Source organism: Semicossyphus pulcher, unplaced genomic scaffold (genome assembly GCF_022749685.1).
Source record: "Semicossyphus pulcher isolate SPU_LCO1_2020_fin unplaced genomic scaffold, fSemPul1.0.p SCAF_12, whole genome shotgun sequence".
Lineage (NCBI taxonomy): Eukaryota > Metazoa > Chordata > Actinopteri > Labriformes > Labridae > Semicossyphus > Semicossyphus pulcher.
This window is the reverse complement of record NW_027211626.1, coordinates 11,672,460-11,693,973: the sequence shown is the minus strand read 5'-3', so window position 1 is coordinate 11,693,973 and position 21,514 is coordinate 11,672,460. Positions and strand designations below refer to the sequence as shown.

The 21,514-nt window shown below is 41.0% G+C and overlaps 3 protein-coding genes across 3 annotated transcripts; 1 reads left to right on the top strand and 2 right to left on the bottom strand.

Moving 5' to 3' along the window:
- Nucleotides 1-7,507: 7,507 nt before the first annotated feature.
- Nucleotides 7,508-9,693, bottom strand: mzt1 (mitotic spindle organizing protein 1). Its single transcript, XM_069659167.1, has 3 exons — nt 9,432-9,693; nt 9,045-9,190; nt 7,508-8,054 (listed from the first exon to the last, which is right to left on the bottom strand). The coding sequence occupies exons 1-3, from the start codon at nt 9,481-9,483 to the stop codon at nt 8,031-8,033; spliced, it is 222 nt and encodes a 73-aa protein (XP_069515268.1). The 5' UTR covers nt 9,484-9,693; the 3' UTR covers nt 7,508-8,030.
- Nucleotides 9,694-9,845: 152 nt separating this feature from the next.
- bora (bora aurora kinase A activator) lies at nt 9,846-13,673 on the top strand. The gene is made up of 12 exons (XM_069659186.1): nt 9,846-9,905; nt 10,283-10,448; nt 10,567-10,673; nt 10,832-10,877; nt 10,984-11,062; nt 11,206-11,250; nt 11,352-11,408; nt 11,504-11,769; nt 11,861-12,023; nt 12,152-12,723; nt 12,843-12,977; nt 13,081-13,673. Exons 2-12 carry the CDS (start codon nt 10,299-10,301, stop codon nt 13,099-13,101), a joined length of 1,641 nt encoding a protein of 546 aa, XP_069515287.1. The 5' UTR covers nt 9,846-9,905; nt 10,283-10,298; the 3' UTR covers nt 13,102-13,673.
- A 1,524-nt stretch (nt 13,674-15,197) lies between these two features.
- On the bottom strand, nt 15,198-21,365 carry dis3 (DIS3 exosome endoribonuclease and 3'-5' exoribonuclease). Its single transcript, XM_069658691.1, has 21 exons — nt 21,086-21,365; nt 20,686-20,843; nt 20,383-20,579; nt 20,129-20,202; nt 19,855-20,022; nt 19,478-19,645; nt 19,250-19,363; nt 18,947-19,084; nt 18,665-18,811; nt 18,428-18,544; nt 18,209-18,310; nt 17,836-17,900; nt 17,637-17,721; nt 17,335-17,462; nt 17,139-17,225; nt 16,842-16,998; nt 16,345-16,559; nt 16,040-16,208; nt 15,792-15,950; nt 15,578-15,700; nt 15,198-15,436 (listed from the first exon to the last, which is right to left on the bottom strand). Exons 1-21 carry the CDS (start codon nt 21,302-21,304, stop codon nt 15,368-15,370), a joined length of 2,859 nt encoding a protein of 952 aa, XP_069514792.1. The 5' UTR covers nt 21,305-21,365; the 3' UTR covers nt 15,198-15,367.
- Between the last annotated feature and the right edge of the window lie 149 nt (nt 21,366-21,514).

Below are 21,514 nucleotides of genomic sequence, written 5' to 3'. Positions count from 1 at the left end.
GCCTTTGATAACTCCTGCTGAGTATGGCCTTTTGCTTGCCAAAAAGAAATGTCACGACTCTCTTTCTCCATCTGTAGAAAATACACCGATAAAGCCATCAGTGTTAAACAGAGCTGATTCGGGTAGTCAATTCCCACCTTTAAGGGTTTAATGAGAAGCGAAACATTTCGTTTTAACCTCCAGTTAATGTGCTTTTAAACTTTAGGGCTTTTATATACTATGACCCTATTCATCCCACAAAATATGGCATAAATAACCTGAAGAGTAATATGCCAGTTTAACAAATTATTTGTGGTTACGACCTTAGATGCTCGGTATTGTTTAATTTTTCATCCATGCACGGTCTGGTAAGCAACCACAGTGTTAGGAGAACCCCGTTAGCAGTTGGTTGCAGGATGCCCTGGTGGGAAATGACTTTGTCTCACAACAGGAAGGTCATAGGTTTAATTCCTACAGCAGCTATTGTGCTTAAACTCCCATGAAATGAAACAATGACCCGATGCTTAATGCAAAATCCCTCTAGTTACTGAAGTATAAAAACACAGAGTGCCACGCAGAGCAGAAGAAAGAAACAAAGTCAAACTACAGCCGAGTGAAGGGGGAGCTCCACTGCTCCACTCAAAGTCTGTTTGCAGGTCTTGAGGAGTGAGGGTGTAGGTTTTGTTTTATTATCACTTCCTGCATTCTGTTGAAATGTACTTGTCAAAATAAAAGTCCTCTGCTATTTTCATGTTTTTAATAGGTAGGAGGGGTCATGCTCGTTTTAGGAGTACGTGTTCATTCCCCTCCCCCCTCCAAATCTACACCTGTGAACTGCATTTTAGAAACCAGTTTAAAAATCCTTTTGTGGCTCCAGAAGGAGCTCAGCAATATCTAATCAAGCCTTAAAGGGCCAGTTCACCGATTTTCAACCTCAGTCCTATCATGCTATTATGGGGAGCTAATGCCATTATGGTAGGAAAAAATGCAGTTTCTGCTAAACTAAACTTCCTCAATCTAGGACGCCCGCCTCCAATGTCATGTCTCGTTCAAAATTGTCAGGTTTGAAATGTAGACTGCAGACCCCAAGATTTTTTAGACGATTCACCGGTATATTCTCGTCGTATTTCGGATTCTGTACCGCTCTGAGCCATTGCCTGCAGCGAAAACTTTAGTATTTCACTCCAGCGTCTCTCGCTGGGCCGTTCTTTTCAGAGGGAGGGGCACAATGCACGCTGGGTGTTGTAGGAATGTAGAATGGGCGAAACCACGAGCTGTTTGTACAACTTTCTCCACAGCTTTGGCATTTCAAATATTATTGCTTCTATCGATTACAGAGAACACCAGTTTTGACTGACAGTGGCTTTTTCCAGGCGCAAAATACTCCTTTAAGGCTAGCAACTCCAGGCTACATTAGCTGCTAGTAGCATACTAGCACGATCACACCGGCGCTGAATAAACATTGGTAAATATTCATTGCTAATTTGCTTCATTCTATGCGAGTAAAGTCTTGTGTGGAGTTTGATTAACTTTCACCGGCGATATTGCAGCTTCGAACAACAGTGTTTATCTGTTTGACCCCACAAACTGACAACAAACCAGAACACTACTTTCCTTGTGTCACATCTGCCAACATACCAATTTCACCTCCACCGGTTGTCGTAATTTGCCTGCGTTCACGCAAACGTGACCTCGTCTTAACACCCAAATCTCTGACCAAACATGTTGCATTGTGGGCAACGTAGGCAGCAGGTTTGAACAAGGAACCATATTGCCTATAATGCAAAAGATGTTATCTATACTTCCTTTATCCTGTCCCTTTTAAAACTCAGATTGTAGTAGGAGTGCAATGCTATATCAGTGGTAAAGGCCTGCTCTTTGAAGTACTTTAAGATTCTCATTGTTAGACTTTGCCTGGCAATCTATCTCGACCACCTGGAAAGACTCTCTCTTCACTCAGTTAATTAATTTTTTATACCCACTTTGATTCCTATAATTGCTGCAGAACTGAACCTGTTATCCTCTGACTTTTTCTTATTATATTGTTTATTCTTCATTTGTTTTTTTTTACGGGTAAATTGAGATATGAGTCAGGTTTCAGACACCTTTTCCTCTCTAAGACAAACACACACTCCATCCATAAAAAGAAACTCGAATCTGGCTGTAGTTCTCCTGTTTTAACAGTTAATATTTTTCTTGCTGTAGTGCCATTTTAAGCCAAGGAGACAAAGATAATGCTCATGTTGTGTCGCTGTTTGAAAGCCAAGCTCTGCTCCTTTCCACATGTCTGTTTTGGCCAGCGAGCAGCAGAAGCATGAGGCAAATGTGTAGGTGGTTGGATCAGCCGATGAAGTGTAAATACCACTCAATCTGTTCTCATTAGAGGAGTAAAAACATACGAATCACTTCGCCTCTATTAAAAATGCCCCAGGGTCCTAGTTAAGTGTGTGTGTGTGTGTGTGTGTGTGTGTGTGTATTTGTTGGTATATGTGGTTGTGTGACAGAGAAAGAGGGGGTGACAGGATGATGTTTTGGCATTTGTGTCTGCGGAGGGGATCTGAAATGCCACCACCATCAGCGATGCTTAATTCCTCTGAAACACACTCTTAATCTGAACAGACAATCCGTTCCGACAGCCACTGTTATGATTCAAATCAACTTGGAGTGAAGGGTGTGTGTGTGTGTGTGCTCTTGTGAGTGAGAGAGTACGTCATTGTGTTTTGGTATGTGATTAGGAGTCCGCGTGTGTGTGTGTGTGTGTGTGTGTGTGTGTGTGTGTGTGTGTGTGACCAAGATATCACACATCCCTTCCACATTCTCCTATGATAATGTGGATTGATTATGGATATGATAATGAGAGGCCGGCGCGGCGTCGCGACCTTCACAAGGTCTAATTGAAACAAGCGTTGGTCCTCCGAAGCACTTATCAAGTCACACAGCACATCATTAATCACGGAGAATACAAGCTGTCACTGTAACACACATGCACACACACACACTCTATTTTTTTCTGTTTTTCTAACATACACACACTCATGCTCCCTCTCTTGCCTCCTTCCTTTCCCTCTCTTTCTCTTACGCACACACACACACACACACAATGCAAGCTGTCACTACAATATGCCTGGTATTGTCTTCTTTTAAGCGGAGTGGACAGCTCGTCCACCCTCCATCTCTATTTTCTACAAGAAAAGTTGACGAACAAACAGGCTGTTGGAGTTAAACCTTTAAAAAAAAAAAGACAGAAAACAAGAGAGGGAACGTTAAAACAATTCAACAAATATGAACAGCTGTTCACTTCACCCAAACTGGCCTGGAATTGAATTAGCTCAAGTTGTTTTACTACCTGCTTTTATTAGAAGACAATTTAACAACCAAATGTGATTCCAATGTCTGATTAAGGCAGCATATGGTGCCTACCTGTTAAACACAACATGTTCGGTTCAAGCTTAACGCCTCGCTGAGCCACTCGAATAAACTAATAAGCCCAATATCATATTAGTCATTACATAGTCCAACACACAAAATTCCAATCTGATAAAAAGGTGGTTTCATTATCATCAAAGGGAAAACACAAGGGAGTTAGCACGCGCTCAATGTGTCGATCCCATCACCAACTTTGTTAATTGTTATTCAATTAACTGATTTTGTTAATGAAACCAATTAATACTTTCAAAACAAGCACGGAGATATACGATTATTATGCATCTATGCAGAAGACGGCTAATTACAACTGTAAATCAATCAATTCGACATTAATCAGCTTGGAAAACGTCCAAAAACAACAAAGTCACTAAAAGACTTTGGAAGTTTTTTTTCTGATTGCCATGCCATTATCCCGTCTAATGATTGTTAACGATCCTTTTAAGAGTTTATGATCCAATTTCCTTGCTGTGAATTTAATTGGGATCTAAATAGTGTAATCTGACGGTGTAAAAGTGTGAGGCATGTATTTAATCAAGGGTGGTGTATCGGAGTGAGATCTAACAAGGTCACAGAACTCCTCTCAGGGCAGAAACAGAGAGTGAAGCTGCATATTACCGAAGGATGAGTGCCAGGGAGGCTCAATCAGTAACAGAAATATTAATAACTCAATCTTTTCAGTGTAAAGGTCGACATAATTCAGTACTATGTAACTACCGGTGGAGGAAATTAACACAGGCTTCCTATTAAAATAAAAGCTGCATTGTCTCTTAAAACAAACTATAATTATAATAATTATGGGGAATGTACGGAAGCCCTAAGCGGACACGCATCCATACATTTTGTTCAATCTGTTTTCCATGATAACGAGTAATTTCTGGTGAGATAATGAGATGCAATAAGCGATACGTTAATCTGTTATAATGGGGAGACCTGTTATCTCGAGATAACTAGGCTGAGATCTCGAGAAATTACTCGTCATCAGAGGGAAACTGGGTAAATAAAATGTATGGATGCATGTCCACTTAGGGCTTCCGTAGAAATGACCCCAACACCCCAAAACTTAACATTTTCTTAGGCATACAAATAGAGTCAAGAACATGCGGGATTAAAGGACAGCTTTTTTCCTTTTACATTTATATATAGAATAAATATAAAGTATCCTTTGGACACTCAGTAAGTGCAGACTTTTGCTATTTTTTTTTTTTTTTTCAACTGGGTTTGTGAATGTAAAATTTGGTCGATATGATAAACAAATTATTCCATAGAGTTGCAAACAGAGATTCCTGACATATTGGACGAATGCAATCAAGCAATTTCAAAATAAAATTGGAAGTGACGGAAATGTTAGCACATTTAAACAGAACTGACATCAGTCAGTTGTGTTGCAATAAAAACAAGGTTTGATCAGTGTGTGTAAACAGGAAACTGGTGGCTCGTGCTTGTGGTCTCTTCTCTTTTACTAAAAGGAAATTTGAAGTGCCATTCTTCTTTGGTTGAGCCCACTCTGTACAGCTAAAACTACATCAGTTAGCTTTAAGTAAACGTGTTTAAGTATTACCAACAAAATATCCTTAGAGTGTAAATTAAAAGTACTCATCATGAATTGCTTTTAACTTGACCAACATACTTTCGTTGCTGGTATGTGCGTGTGGTTGTCAGAGATAGTGTGGGTGTGAGTCTTTCTCTCTGTATTATGTGTCTTGTGTTGTGGTCTTACAACTTGGTGATGTTGTCTAACTATGTGTGTAAATCTATGTTTTAATTGTGACCTGCCAAGGGACTGCGGACGACAATTAGCTTTAAGCTAACTCTGGTACAATGTACTGAATGGTAACATTCATGTTTAATATTGTTCACGGTCCCTTTTGAAATAAAAAAAAAAGTTTAATATACTTTTTGTTATCATTGTTGATGCATTAATATGAAAGCAGCATTTTGATGTTGTGTGGTGTCGACATGTAAAGTAGCATACAATTAAATTACACAAGTATGTCTGAACTGAAGTCCAGTCCTCATGTTTCATGAGGCATCGAAAATTCTGTTGTTATTATAAAGAATTAGTCAGACAAGAATGTAACTTCCAGATAAAGAATTAAATTGTAAACAACTTTTTTTACTGTCCCAAACTCCAGTTAAACTGCCACAAAAGTTCCCTTACGAAAACAAAAGTCAATTTCTTTATTATAAAAATTCATCTATGGCAACTCGCCTGATATAATAGTCTCTAACGAAAAGTTCTCGCTGTGAAATCATATAATGAGGAATAACTTGAAATGGACATAACAAACAAAGCCTTGCCTCTTCTGGGAGACCATTAGACCTGCCTGTTTATGGCTAATGGTAATTAGTAACTAAACATAAGAGATGCACAATGAGATCTTTGACTTTTGGTTAAACTCTGCCTCACAGAAGGCTCTCGTTGTTTTCACAAGACAATATTTTCATACAAACATCAACAGTCCATCTTTCATTAGGCTTAAGGATATTCTAATCAGTCCACTCTAATTATTTTTGTAATATCCAATGCACACACCTGAACTGTAATTGCAACACATCCACCTTTCCCTTCTAAATGAGACTGCCCTCATTTATCAGAAAAATAATCCTCAGCCCGGATAATTATCAGACGTACAAACATAAACACCTTTAGAAGTTCCGATGCGAGGACCTGCTTAAGTTTATACAGTCATGTGACCTGACCAGTGCCCTAGTTGAACGCCTCTTAGATGTTTATGCATATATGGACGCTAATCTCTCAGTGAGGACTATGGGATTTGTGAATATTTTGTTTAACAGAGATCAAAGTGGCTGGCGAGGATCAGGAGAAACCCTTCAAAACACATCAAACAGACCAATGCATCTTGAATCCCACGCCCACAGTAGCCAATCAAGCCATGCAAAAACTCTTTTTTTCGTTCAAGAAAGAAAAGAGATTCACAATGTGGGTCTACCTCCATCAGCATACCCATGCAGCTCGCCCCCCCACGGAGGCCAGGGGGGGTTGTTTAAGCTTACTGGCTATCAAGGAGAGCCAGTGCGGTGTATCTGTATGCCTCTCATACTGGGCTAACACGATGCTGGTATTGGGGGGAACAGAGAGATACTGTGTTAAGAGATCAAAGCGGCAGTACAGAGATTTAGACTCACGGCCTGTCACTCAAGATGGCGAGACAAAGCAGGAAGAAGACAGAACTGCTTACACACACACACACACACACACACACACACACTCCTCTGTGGAGTTCCTATAAGGGGTGAGGCGTTACTGTCAGATGGCTCAAGGGTTACTCATTTGTAGACATCTACAGCGCTGCAGGAACCCCTAAACTCACACACAAGACGGAAGACACACACACATATCGAAAAGGTACTGATTCAAGCGCTCAGGGAGTGAGAGGTCGCTTTAAGCTTGTAGATTGGCCTGTGGAGGTATGTTCTGTGCTCTCAGCATTTTCCCTCGTCTTGAAGATGAATAGAGCTATTTTACAGACAGTGGAGAAACAACACATTGCTCGCTGTGGTTGGATAAGATGTAGGAGCTTTGTTTCTGGTTGATCAAAGACATGTTTTTTTGTCAAGTTTGCAATAAATCTCTAATACGTGTTTGTGGATAGAGTTCAGACTTAAGAGAGAGGGGGGTTTCAGTTCAACAGGATATCCTGCTAAGGTAGAGAATGACCCTTGTTTTGTACATGTGGATGTGATCACCCCTGCATGTTTGTATTACAGTGCACTGCACTACCATAATCATTGTTCCTTTCACCTAGTGTGACAGTAACGGTCACTTCCTTTGTAAAATCTGTAAATCTTTGTAAGATCCTGTGTGACAGCCTGTAACATAAACGTAAGATAAATCAGGGGAAAACTCTTTGTTATTTTCTATAATGAGACAGAAGCATACAGTAATATCAAGGTGAATGAACAGGGGAATTTAGATCTGAAAAGTGCCTGATAAGAAAAAAGAATTTAAGTGTTTTTACACATCAGGAAAACTCATGAGATAGAAAGTTTGCAGAGTTAGAACCAAGCACCGACTGAATACCAAAAACTCAAGATTCAAATAAAATGGCACAACACCACCTTGTGGCCGTCAAGTGTAACATTTTAATTTAGACTTTGATACATCATTGACGATTACATGGACTATGGAAATGGCAAAAGGATTAAGTTGAATAATGCATTTTGCTCACACAAAATTAAAACAAGTAACAAAAACAAATAACAGACAATTCAAAATGGCATTTAAAAAATCCTAATGAAAAGTGCACGCAAGAAGACTGTCAGCGATTACAAGTAGGCTGTTAAATTAAGGCAGGATGTCGATGCTAACGCTCTGTAGTAAGACTAGAAAACTTGAAGCAAGCCTAGCCTCGAGGCAGAGTGGCTGAGCATGTCCGTACGTCGGGGAGAAGACTTGTGTCAAGAAAGAGGGCTGAAGTTGATACCTCCACACGAAGACTCGGACACACAAGCCACAGCACAGAACAGGAGTGGTCAGTCACTGAGGACACCGAGCCAACACACGGACAAATCTGACTTGCTGGAGCTCCAAGCGGTAGGTACAGATCCAGGATTGGGGCATGATCCCATGGAAGTTCCAACGCTGAGGTGGTGAGGCTGCCGCTTCAGTTGGTGCAGTTTTCAGAGGCCTAAAACAGAAAATAAATACAGACCAACGAAGTTCACTTTGAGTAGGGGTGTCAACATTTTCCAACATTTGATTTTTAGGTATAAATTCTGTTCAAACTGAAAACATTTTATTTGCTAGTAAACAGTTGCCAAACATTTTCTAATACTATTCTTAATATGACAATAATATGAATTTGATACTGAACAGTTTATTGCTAAGGGATGATCAGCTCAGTATGCACAGCTACATGTAAATGGTTATATTATAGAATATTTATTTCATTAGCCATGTTAACAGCTTGGTAGGATTACCATCTCAATTTTTTCTTCTTCAAAATAAAGGTCATGTACATGGAAATGTAGTCACTATGATGCATCTGTTAGGGTGAGGATTAGACACAAAGCTTAACCATATCTAATATTAGGGAATCACATTGTGCATATTTTTGTTAAGACTCTCTGTGATTACAATGTTCTCTCTCGCTTGGAGGAAAGATTTTTACACAGAAGACATTATTCTAGTCACTGTTTTCTTCTACAGTAATTAAAATACCTCCTTCATATTTCAGTCATTCAGAGGGAAGAGCCCCATATAACTAACAAAACAAAAAATGAGCAACATGATACAATGGTGTATAGATATGGATATTCTATTACATGTGTGCAATTAAAAAAAAGGTTATGATACATTTTCTAAAAGATTGATATTTTGTTTTTGTATAGATTACCTGGTTAGAACCAGATAATAAATGTATATATACAAATATAGATACATTACATTATTCAAAAAATGATTTAAAAAAGCAACACTGCAGTAAAATTGTCATGCTCACAATTATTTAAAAAAAAGCTCACAATAGCTCAATACACTAAAGATATCGAGGTTGTGATACCAAAAGCATGATGTAGATGGCAGCAAGCATCTCAACTGTCAGTCAGTGCTCGTGCAAGCTGTGGTATTGACAACAATCAAACCCAGTCTCTTCAATAACATGAAAAAGAATCTATACCTTGAGGGATTCCGAAGCTTTACGCAGCTCTTTGATGACAGCAGACAAGGCTTCTGGGTTGATGCCCTGCTCACACAGTCTCACACATATGGACAGAGACTCCATGTCCAAACCAGTGTTCAGCAACCGGGAGATCTCCAGCAGGACTGTTGGAGGAACAAAATGACAAGCTAGCTGTTATTATTTGGTTAATTTTCAGGTGACAACAACAATAAAAGCTTGACTGTTGCACGTCTTGTGCAATTTGTCAGCAATACGAATACAACAGCAGGACAAGCTACATGCTGGCAAAAAAATACATTTTCGACTATATTTAAAGTTGGGCAAATACTATGTAATATTATTCTAATAAATAAACTACAGCATGTGTATAAAATATATATTTACCGTCCATAGTCTCCCGGACAGCATTTAGGTTTGCATTTGCTGCACTTGCCATGGTGTAGAATGACTACAGTTAGCCAACGTTTTCTAGCAGGTAAGTAAGCCTGAAAGAGACCTCTGACGTGATACCAGTGTAAGGTATGCAACAGTTTAACCAGACTTTAAACGCTTCAAACTCATTTTACATAAAATCTCCCCCAAAAAAGAAATGCACAATCATTAAGGGGCAGTAGGCTATTAGCAGCTAGCTACCTTACTTCCCCGCTAAGCTATCCAACGAAACTGAAGGAGGAAGTGACGACATCATCTTTGCATTGATTGGGTCCAGATAACTTCCTGCTTCATTTCTATTGGCCAGCGGACCTTGTGAGCGAAATTGAAATAAACGTTTGAACCCTCTCACTACTGATTGTTTGCTGACTCTTCAATGAAGATTGTTTTGGGTCGTGTGGTCAAAGTCCTGGCTCGTTAACAGTTGTAAGTACAAACGGCAAAACTTATATAGTATATTCTATCAATGACCATTCTTTTTTTTTTTAGTAAAGTGTTGTTTTAAGAGGACGTAACACTGTAACGAAATAGCCTCCTTCGAATGCTAATTACCACTATAGAAACAGGGGAAGTAATGTAGCTAGCTAAGGCACCAAACTAAAAATTCAATTTATGTTACAATAAAACAGAGGCTGTCGTTTGTGCTGACCATTCCTTGGGAAATGTATTTTTGAAATTTCCGTTTCCTTCATGCTTATTAGACTGTTTGTTGTTGACATCTAAGATGGGGGGGGGGGGGGGGGGGATTAAGTACAAATTAAAGACACCAGAGAATTTAGGAGACAAAACTGTTTTCTTTCCAGGACTGATTCTGCTAAGATGGGAGACCGTGTTGAGTTACAAATCAATCCAGAGACTCCAGGCAGGCCTTCCATTAGAAACCCATTTGAAAGTCCTAATGACTACCACCACCTCAGAGAAGCCCTGGTGCCAAGTCCGTCTGTCTTCAAGTCCAAGCCTTGTAAAGCTGTAAGTAGAAACACTTTGGACCTACTTCTGAGACACATCTCCTACACAAAATAACCAAATATGTGAGTCTATGACTCTATGTAATCTTTATTCACTTCCTCATCTGTCTCTTCCCCAGACTCCTCCCAAGTTTAACTGGTCTATTGATGAAATGGCCAGTCTCCTCCCAGTGCACATAGACGCAGAGGAAATCCAGCGACAGTCTTTTTACCTCAGCCAGACAAGGTATGTGCTGAACCAGTTGAGGAGGGTGGGGAGGGTGGGGGGGGGGGGGGGGGGAGTATTAGTGTGCTTTACTTAGCTAAGGTCATTTAATGTATTTTTTCCAGAGTGCAAATTAAAGACACCAGAGAATTTACAAAACAAAACCATTTTCTTTCCAGGACTGATTCTGACATTGAAGAAAAGCGTCAAAATGCAATCGAACAGGTATTACATTCTAATCTAGTCATATTTTTAATTATTCTGTAGTTAATGTCTTGACGATTTATGGATTAATTTAACAATAATGTCATTTTTCTGACTCCCAACAAAGTTTTTCACCAAAGGCGCCATTGTGCCCTCCCCCTGGGCAGGACCAGACACCCGTAAAGGTCCTCAAATGTATACAAAAAGTAAGTTAATATAACTTTTTTCTCCTTGTTCCCATATGGTTGGAATTTCCTCCCTGTCTTTGCTTTTAAATATAGTGTTGTCGTGTGGTTTTGCATATTGTTAAAGCATTTCATGTTCATGTGATTGCATTGGGTCTTTGCAGGTTGTATGTCTCCAATGATTGCAGAGGAGCCAGAAAAAGTCTCAGGTTGGTGTGTTTTTTGAGAGGGTTAGACAAACAGTGGCAGAACTCTTCCTCTTTACTATCTGCTGAATTATTGTTTATCTCTTTATTATGTCCATTTACAGTTGCTTGTCAGACCACTCTTACGTTACCTCTGGCTTTTGATTTGGAGAAAGTACTAGGTAAGTCTCTAATAAAAGCACACTTTCAAATATGAGACTGTTATTACAGCCGTACAAGTCTCATGTTTGTCTCTCTGCTTCGTCCCTCTCTTCAGGGGAGTATTACCGCCATGAGGAGGCGTGTGATGCTGTGCAGGAGAGTCTCAGTTCCTCCTCCTTAAGAAGAAAACTTTTCCTCGACGGGCAGGGCAGTTACAGCGGCTCTGACAGCTCCAGCCCACCAAGCCCAGAGAGAAGCCATGCCAGTCAGGAGGGGCCTTCTCTGAACAAAGGAGAGGGAGCTACAGGAGGGGTTGAAGCTATATCGTCTGTCTTTTCATCACCTTTGTCCTGTGGCGTGACGGCAAAGACTCCCTCTACGGTAAGTAGAGATGGGTAGGGGTGCAAATACTTGTGATTACAGTGTAATCGGCAATTTCACTGTTAAATAAAAAATGTTTTCTCACCTACAGGGTCAGTTCTCGTCCAGTCCCATCCAGCATGGCTGCTTCAGGGACTGCAGCCTCGGCAGCATCACCAGTCCTCTGTTTCCTGATAGGTCGTCTCCTGCTGCCTTCGCCTCCCCGACAATTTCTCCTATTGTTTTACATGCAGCACGCACCCCCATAGGTTCAGGTAAACTACTGGTTTTGTGAAGCTAAGCAGCACTGGATAGAAATGATTTCTATGATAGAATTTCACTAATATAAATCAAAAAGACACAGTGGGGTGTGAACTTGAATCTTAATCTGTTCTTTCTTCAGCTGAGTGGAAGCAGCTAAACAACTTGACTCCACACAGCGTTCCCCTGGAGGTAGATGCCTCTCCCCGCAACGAGAGCCCATTTGTCGAGGGTTGCTCTCCCATTCGTAGCTGCTCCCCACACCAGCTTCAATGCAAAAACGAGCCCCAACACAACGCCAGGCCCAAGCCCAGGCCCCGAGTCCGCTACTGGGCCTCTCCTCCCCTCATCTCACCGATCCTCAACCCTAAATTCCAAGACAATCAGGAGGCCGAGGAACAACTCCCCTCCTCCTCATCCTCCTCTTGTTCTCTACCCCCCATGGAGCTAGATCCGTCTTCGCCCTTGCCCCGCAGCGGTCTACCCACGGTCTCAGAGAGAGCTACCCTGGATCCTATGGAACCTGTGAAAATGGAGGAGGATAAGGAGATGGTGGTGGAGGGGAGGCTGGAGGATGAAGAGGAGGAAAGTGGAGGGCCTTTAGGGCAGCTGACAAGCTCTCGTATGGGAAATGTGTCAGCGACAGAAAGCTCTCAGATGTTTGTGTCTCTTCTGGCAGAGGGAAGCAGCATACGATACGATTCTAGCATGCAGGTTAGTCCAAGCAACTTAATCAACTTTGTATTTCACATTATATTTAACTTGAATTCCTAGATAAATGCATATTTGTTCAATGGAATATTTGTAAAGGACTACTTTTTGTGTGTGTTAAGGTGGACAGCGGTTACAACACAGCAGGGACAGCAAGTCTTATTGATGGCCTCAGCTCTGACTTTAACAGCAAAGAGTCCTTCAGTTCAAACTTAGCAGACGACGCCTTCAATGTCACTCGACACACTAAATTAAAGGTACTGTTAACCCTTTGTACACACACAAAAGTTTTTAGGTAAAAAAAACTTTAGATTTTTTTTGTGTTTTCATTCTACTAACAGAAGGTTTCTTGTTTTGCAGATATTTTATCCTCACCACTGAGACATCTGACTGATGCATTTAAAGGGACGCCACTGCCAGTGGAAGCTGAAAAGGGTTCTTTTGTAATCAAAGTTTACACTGTTTCTCAGCATTTATGTCAAATGAATTTAGTTATGGTGAATGGGGTCCAAAGGTAAATGACACCTGAACAGAACAGAGGGGTTTCACAAGTGGTTATAAGTTATTTTTAATGTTTAAAAATCCAGGTTTGGAAGAATACCATAGCTACTACAGTATATTTTATCACAGGAAAGAAGGAGAAGATGAACCGGTTGCCTACGTAAGTCTTACTGTAAGACCCTGAGAAGCTTCAATCTGAGTCTTAAGTTCATTTGGATCCATTCTGCTGGTGGAATAAGGGAGAACAGGGAGGAAAAAAGTAGATCCTGTATCAAACATGCATTATATTAACCTCCTTCAATGCTGTATTGATGCATCATTTTTTTTATTTGGTGCTGACATCGACTTGAATGATCCTGACTGTCACATGACATCAGTAATGTACTGTATTTGTTTTTATAAAACTGTTATCCTGATGTTTTTATATGATGAGAGCTTTTTGTTTTTATTGAGTGAGCAAGACTTGTTAATTCAAGTTACCTGTAGATCTTGTTTGGATTGTTAGAATATTTATTCCTGAATAAGACGCACTGAATAATACCACTAGTGAATAAAAAGCTGATTGAGCCATTTTGTTTACCATATTTTATATATACTGACAAGCACGGGCTGGATCGTTGTCATATTAAATTAACTTGAATTCTTTGTCTGGCTTAGAGACATTTTTCACTTTTGAGTTGGTGTTTGTTTTCAGCACATTATTATTAGGGCAGAGGTCATGCATACAAAAATCTAATTGAATTTCAGAATTATAGCAGCAATCTAATTTATCCAAAACACTTTAAAATGTAGGATTTTGAATACTCAAAATATCAGTCACATACTGATAGAAAGAATGCTGTGATTAGTATTTCTAATTAGGGTTGTCAAACACCTTAATTTGTTTTTGTCACTAACGAGCCATTTGTTGTACAAGTACTTCAGTTAACAACAACTTTAGGAGGTTACAATTTCATTTAGTAGACGCTTTTGTCCAAAGTGACGTACATCTACACAAGCATGCCAATAAACAGCTTCAAGTTCGATCGGATACAGGTACCGACAGGCACAGGGCGTGAAGTACTTTTTTTTATCATCATCAATATCATTAAGAGCAGAGGTGTTCATAGAAGAACTGGGTCTTTACGGTTTTCTTCAAGGGGACGTATTTTAGCTATGTTGGTAAAGTTTGTTCCGTCTAAAAAAAATTTATACATATTTTAATTGATTATTTTTCGGAGCCTCTACCTCCTGAAATGAACAATCCATTTTGCCATTCAAAGGTTAGATCTTAGCCACGATTGGCTGACAGTAATTCGAGCGGCCTCACTGCACCGTCACTCCAAAGTTGTAGAAATCATGGCTGCTCTAGGATCGGTTATAAGGCCTTATATGTACGAGCCAGAATCGCCAGGAGGTATCAGAATGGTAAGCTGAAATCTTGACGACTTGACTACAAGCTAGTGCAAGAAGGCAGCCTGAGGTGAATGGCGATTGGTTGATTTCAGCGAGAGCGAGGTTCTACGTAGAAACCTGCAGCTGTTCAGAACAGCCCATTTCAGAGGCGACCTTTTTAAAAATGTAATTCTGGAAGAACATGGAATTGTACAGTTTTCACTTTTTCAATACAACACAATAAACACCCAAAAATGTGAAACCCATGCAGAATATAAGAATATCCATTCAAAAGATATGATCCCTTTGAAAGGTGGAAAGGGACTCTTCGGACCGAATGGAGTTTGGTAACTCATTCCACCACCGGGGGACTACAGAGAAGAATCTAGTTAGCGACTTATGCCCTGTTGTCATTGGCGGGAGGAGTGTAGACCCAGATGAGGGTGTTCAGGTACGCAGGAGCTGTTTTTTTGCTGTTTTGTAAGCGAGCAAGAGTTTTGAATTTAATGCGAGTGGCAGCTGGGAGCCAGTGGAGAGATATGTTTATGTTGGTCCGACAGAATACACAGAACCAATACGTAAAAAACACTTTAATGATTGAGTTAGTTATTAGACAGATAACACTGCTTGTATGACTGGGACCTGTACTCTATGTAACAACATGTGTTCCAGCTTACATACAATAATAAAGCAGAATGGTGCATTTGTGGCTGAAGCTGAATCAATCCTTTGATCAGGAAAGTCAGCTGGTTCTGGTGAAACATTTTCTGTGTCAGCGGTCCAGTTTTTGTTTCTTGGCTTGTGGTTCAACATCTGGGGCTGGAACGCTCACACCAGGGATCTAAATCAAAAGAAAAATAACCTGATTAAATGCTTGTAAGTTAGCAATTTCTTCTACGACTAGCTGGAAACAGGAAGAAAAATCGACGAGGTTGCGGTTGCTGTGTTAGGGAAAGTCATGTTCAGTTGAGTCAGTACTTACCACAGGGTCAATCAGAGCCATGCGGATCTTCTGGTGCTGAATGTTGGAGGCGTCGAGGCTGATGGTGACCTTCACCCTGTCAAATATGTGGAAGGTGTGCTGCTCTACCTTTAGGTGTGGACCCTAAACACAGATAGGAGAGATCTTTTCAGCACAGCCTTAGCATCAGTGTTGGTCTATCATCAGTAAAAAACAAACAAACTTGTGTTTATACCTCTTCATCAAACACAAGGTTTGGTGCTGCCTTGTCTTTGGTGTCAAAGAAGACTGTTCCTTCCAGGCCAAACTTCGGGATGAGGACAATGATGGCGTTCTTCCTCACAAACAGGACAAATCCCTCTTCGTTCAGTATGCCCCGGCTCTTGAAGAACAACTGGAAAGACGACATTTGTATTAAAACCAGGAATTTGCAGATCAATTGGGGTTCACAGATATCAAACCAGTGTGTCCTCATGTGTTCACCTGTGTGTGGAAGGCCACAGATGCCCTCTGTGCGTACTGAGACATTTTATGTCTGTAGTTGAGGTTGTTGGAGAGGGCTGACTGCTTGTGTTTGTCCATCAAATCTGGGTATGTGCTGTCTGCTCCTATGGCCACTGCCAGCAGGCGGTGCACTATAATATCTGCGTACCTGTGTATGAGAGCACATGAGCAAGGAGGAGGTGGAGGTTAAGATAGAGAGAGGCTATAAAGAATTGTGCAGATTCCTTCGTTATAAAGATCTGACCCAACATATTTATTAATGTGTAGAATATCTGTTTTCATACCTTCTAATAGGTGAAGTGAAGTGTGTATAAATGGGAGAGGCGAGGCCGTAGTGGTGGAAATCGCTGTCCATGCCTGAACAAAAATAGACAGCCTGCATCATGCAGCGGGTGGCCAGGATGCGCAGGAGCGTGTTAAAGTACGGGAAGCCGTCCACTCTGGCCACGTCAAGGGAGTCGGCCAGCGCCTTGGCTGAATCTGTGTGGATCTCCACTTCCTGATAATAACAAGAAACAAGGTGTTGACATCTTTAAATGTAGTCACAGTAAAATAATGGATAAATGATTGAAATTGTCAAGCTAAAGTTAATTTAATTAATTTGTTTAAATCAATGAACAAATCTAAGTTGTAGGCTGCGATTCACAGCATCTGTTTGAGTATCTGTTGCTACTGCCAATTAATGGACCGCATCCTCTGCTCATTACAAGGTGAATGTATTAAATTAGCTTAAGAATCAAAACCAAAGTGATTTTTCTGCATGACCCATCCGTCTCCTCACCTTGGACTTTGCAGCCTTGAGCAGGATGTCGTAGTTCGATGGAGGCGGTGCTGGATGTTTCCTCAGCATGGCACAGTCTGGAAATTCATCAAAGATCTTCTGCGCGACTGAAATGTTGGCCAGCAACATGAACTCTTCTACCATGGAGTTTGTCTCCCTAACAGTAAAGAGATGGGTTTATTTACACATGTTCATAACACGGCATCAGTATCTGGAGAAAAGCTTCAGAATGAGCCTCTGTGGAGAATAGGGTTTAAAAATGGACACTGAAGAATGCTCCTTTTTGAAGCCACTCACATGAGTTCTTTGGTCTGGAGGTCAATGGGGTCGTGGGTTTCACTGTCAATGTGGAAACGGACTTCTAAGGATGACAGCGTCAACGCCCTAAGAGACAAACAATTTATGTTAAACACAGCCAGCTCAAATTTACAGCAGGTATAGGTGTTACGATCACGTTGACTAACTGTCTACTGCACATAAACCCCCTCCTCACCCTTTCTCTATCCTGTGCCTCTTGAGGATTTTGGCTAATTTGTTGAGACCCCGTAGGCTCTTGGTGATGTCATCGTTCATGTTGGTGTCGTCAATCCTCATTTGGGCCTCAGCATAGGTTAAAGATGCCTGAAGCAGATTTTAAGGTAAAAGGGAAAACAGGGAGAAATTAATAAACACATATCCTACCTGAAAATAAGTTCCCTTAGAATTTTACGTTTTGCAAATAGATAATCATGTGCTAACAGCATTTGAATGACTATGTACTTGAAAAACATCATACATTCTGTCTTGGTACTATACCTTGGAGTTAATGACGCTTTTTGTGAACCGGGTCTTTAGAATCTCAGCTTTGTCGTTCATCTCCCAGATACATGAGAAAGCCAGCCTGGCAAAAAACAGAATCAAAGGGAAGCAATGAGGAGAGACTGGGGAAGTGGCACCATTTATGAGAGTGATAACTGTGTCAGTGCAAGTGTGTGTTCGTATCCCGAGTCCTCACCTTTCCACATTGGAGCGTAGAGAGCAAAGATTGGAGCTGAGCAGCTCAGGAACCATATCTATCCTCTGATGGAAACACAAATAAAATATAACATTTAAGTCGCTTTATTTTATTTTTTGGTGTCAAAAAATCTTTTTTGCATCAACCACATTCTAAAGTCATAGATTTAATGGTCAAAGAAAGCATATTACATATTACAAACCATTCAAATAGTCTGCTAAACTTTAAACAGGCCCTCCCTCTGTTCACCTTGACTGCAAACAACCTTTTCCAAATATAAAAGCTTATGTATTTTTATGAAATGTAATGTTGATCATATTGTTAAAATTGTGTCGTGTGAATCGCTTTGCAGTGTACGCTTGTCTGTCCTTACTTTGCCACACAGGTACACAGTGGTTCCACGGTTTGCAGCCTCTTTATCCATCGCGTTGCCAGGTCTGATGAAGTGGCTGACATCAGCGATGTGGACGCCGACCTTAAGAAAGCAAAATACATGCAGTGAAATATAGATTAAAAAATAACTGCTAAATTAAACTGCATTACTACATAAATACTGCTGTTACTTAAGAGTGTAAGTGTTCAATATCTGTACCTCAAGGTTTCCATTTTCCAGCTCTCTACAGTGCAGCGCATCATCTATGTCTGTACATCCTGGAGGATCCACACTGCACACCGTCAGGCTCCTCAGGTCCTCTCTCCTCACCATGTCCTACAGCACACGCATCCACATTAGTATATACACAGACCAATACACAAATATTCAAATTAAAAAGGTGATAGACCCATCTATAAATACTGCTCTGTGGTTTTCAAGAAAAGCTGGTATTACCTCTGGTGTGATGCCCCACGGCGTCTTGGGAAGGAAACTGAGCACAGCCTGGGAGAAGGCCTGATGGGGGACGTCATGCTCCAGTAGCAGCACCTCCTGTTCCGTGTCCTTGTCCCCTGCACTTCCCAGACTGCGCACAAAGTGACCCTAAAAAGGGGAAACAAAGTATTTTTCTCCATGGACAGACTTTTTGCACACTTTATTATGCATCATTCTAAGGAAATGTGTCTTCCTATAATTGTAAACTTAGGGTTTAGATATTTGGAAGAGGTTCCAACTCACATTGGGATATCTGGAGTGTTTTGGCCAGCCGTCGATGGCCACCATGATCCTCTGGCCTGCCAGTGTGGCTGCCTGACGTGTTTCAATGCGAATGCGAGGGATGCGGCGGTCTGCTGGGGTGAAAAGATGCCGGGTTGACTGAGCGAAAAAAGGAAAGAAAAGAGATTGTCAGTGCTGAGGGTAAGACAGGAAAGTGCTACACAGTTTTTTTGTATATAAATTTTAAGAACAGTTTTTAAGATTTTAAATCAACCAAAATTAAACTTTATAAACATAAAGTATTATAGAGGAGTCTAGACTTACCTCTTTAATCTGGGCAGCATTGAGCATGCCACAGAACGGCCTCCAGCACCGTTTGATGATTCCCACCACTTTGCCTGTGGGCTTCCTGGCTGCTTCAGCTGCTGATATCCTCAACTGCTCAGACACACAGAAACAATGACGACATTAAGATTGCTACAAAGGCAGAATCAACCACAAGAGGGGAACATCTCCAGCTGTAAGTAAGAAGCTAGTTTAGTCAAAACTCACTGCTTTCTCCTCCTCTTCTTCTTCTTCAGCATCATCGTCCTTTGCTGCACCTTCGTCCTGCAGCACGACTGAGGAGGGCGCCACCCACTGATTCCGCGGCAACAGCTGCACGGCAACCACATCCTGGTACACTGCTCTGTTGAGGTTCTGAAGACCCTGGATGAGAACCTGGCAGGAGGCCGAATGGACAGTACAGAGCTTTTAACACATGTGTGCGCTTTGTGATTACTGTAGTAATTCCTTACTGAAAATGTACTCAACACAACAGGACATTCTCACCCAAACCCATATAAGGTTTCAGATATATATAACATTTTCTGATTTTGGATAATTGTTCAGATCCAATGACTCAGTATATTTCCAGACATAACACACACCTCTGTGCTGTCTTCCCCCTCTCCCTGGACAAAGACAGTGGCCTCCAGATAGTTGTCCCTGCTGGCCCTAAAGGTGCCCTGGAGGAAGGAGCCGCTCTTAATTCCTGCTTGGATCCTGGACAGAGGGAGATGCTCAGGGAATAGCACCTTACTGCTTGTGATCTCATTCTGACGAAGGAAAGAAAAGAGATTAATGGAAGAAAATTAGGGCCCAAAAAAATTATGTCACAAAGAAAAGTCAAGTCTATTGTATACAGTACAGTTCTGTGTTTACCTTGTCATCATTGGACAAAGCCAGACGATCCACAAGCTCAGGGTTCGCTATCAGACTCTTTATGTACTCTTCAACTAGAATGTAAGCAAAAGGATGCTGTTGACAAAGAGATACATACAGAAGATTCCCCTACGAAAGAATTCTTGTATCTAGTTGAACTGAGTCAAGAGGCATTAAGAGGCTCCTACTTGATGTAAAAAGAATGTTGGTTAAATCAGAACATGACTGTAAACCCAGTAGAATAGACCACCTACATTTGAACACCAGCAGACCGCTTGCCTCGGCCTTCTGCTTGTTCCCGTTGTCATTGGTGAGGAGGACCACCTTCACACCGTCAGCATCAGACTCAGAAGTTTTCAGGTGCTGGCTGTACCATTTTGTCGCCACACGGATTGCACGATCGTTACGATCATTGCCGCTTTCCCCCGGTTCACGTTCAATGAATGTCTCTCTGGAAGAAAAGCAAGCAAATAAATATCATGATGGGGTTCTAAGAAATAAAAAAAAGTTTTATGAAATGTTGTGATGCAGTGAAAAGGCCAGCGGTGTTTTTTTACCTGTGGTGTTCATTGGTAAAAGTGTAAAAATGTTTCTCTTTCTCATGTACGATGTCTTTCAGGCGTTTATAGACTGGTGCACTGCGGTGGCGCACCTCCTGCAGCACAGTCTGAAGGATAATCACATTACGAATCACAGGATCTTCCAACACGTCGATCTGAGGAACACAGAAATTATACATAAGGTCAAACATAAAGTTCAAGAGAATCAGAGCTGCTCAGAATCAGGTGTAAAGGTTATATGGATGAAAATACAGAAATTGGATCTTATAATTGCTGAGAATCCAGGAAACACCATCACCTGTATTTATGTAAGATCTCTAGTCGAAACGGTTAACATACTTAGTACAGGTATGAATCAAGATATCAGTCGTAGGTGAGAAACTCGCATTTTTTTTACCTGATGCAAAACCACATTTGTGTCAGGAACCAGATAATGTGGATAAGAGCACAGGTTGCTCTCAATACACGCGTCTCTCTGCAGAACTGTAGATTCCTGTTTGCATTCAGTGCAGACTTCGCTCCCGCACCAAATATCATCTCTTAAATAATGCTCGCGCACTATCTTCATCACCCCACCTGACCGGGTCTTCTTAACGAAGGTTTTAGATTTCAACATGATGACGATAAAAAGCTCAACAGGTTAAATCTCAATGTTTTTATCCGACCATTAGCTAAGAAAGCAGTTAGCTGCCCATGTGTAAACTAACTGTATGGGCCAACAAAAACTTTCCCAGAGTGTTAACAAACATCGAGCACTTGGATTTTAGGCGTTTATTTTCAACTGTCTTCTTATCCTGTATGTTAATCTCTATATAAATACTATGTC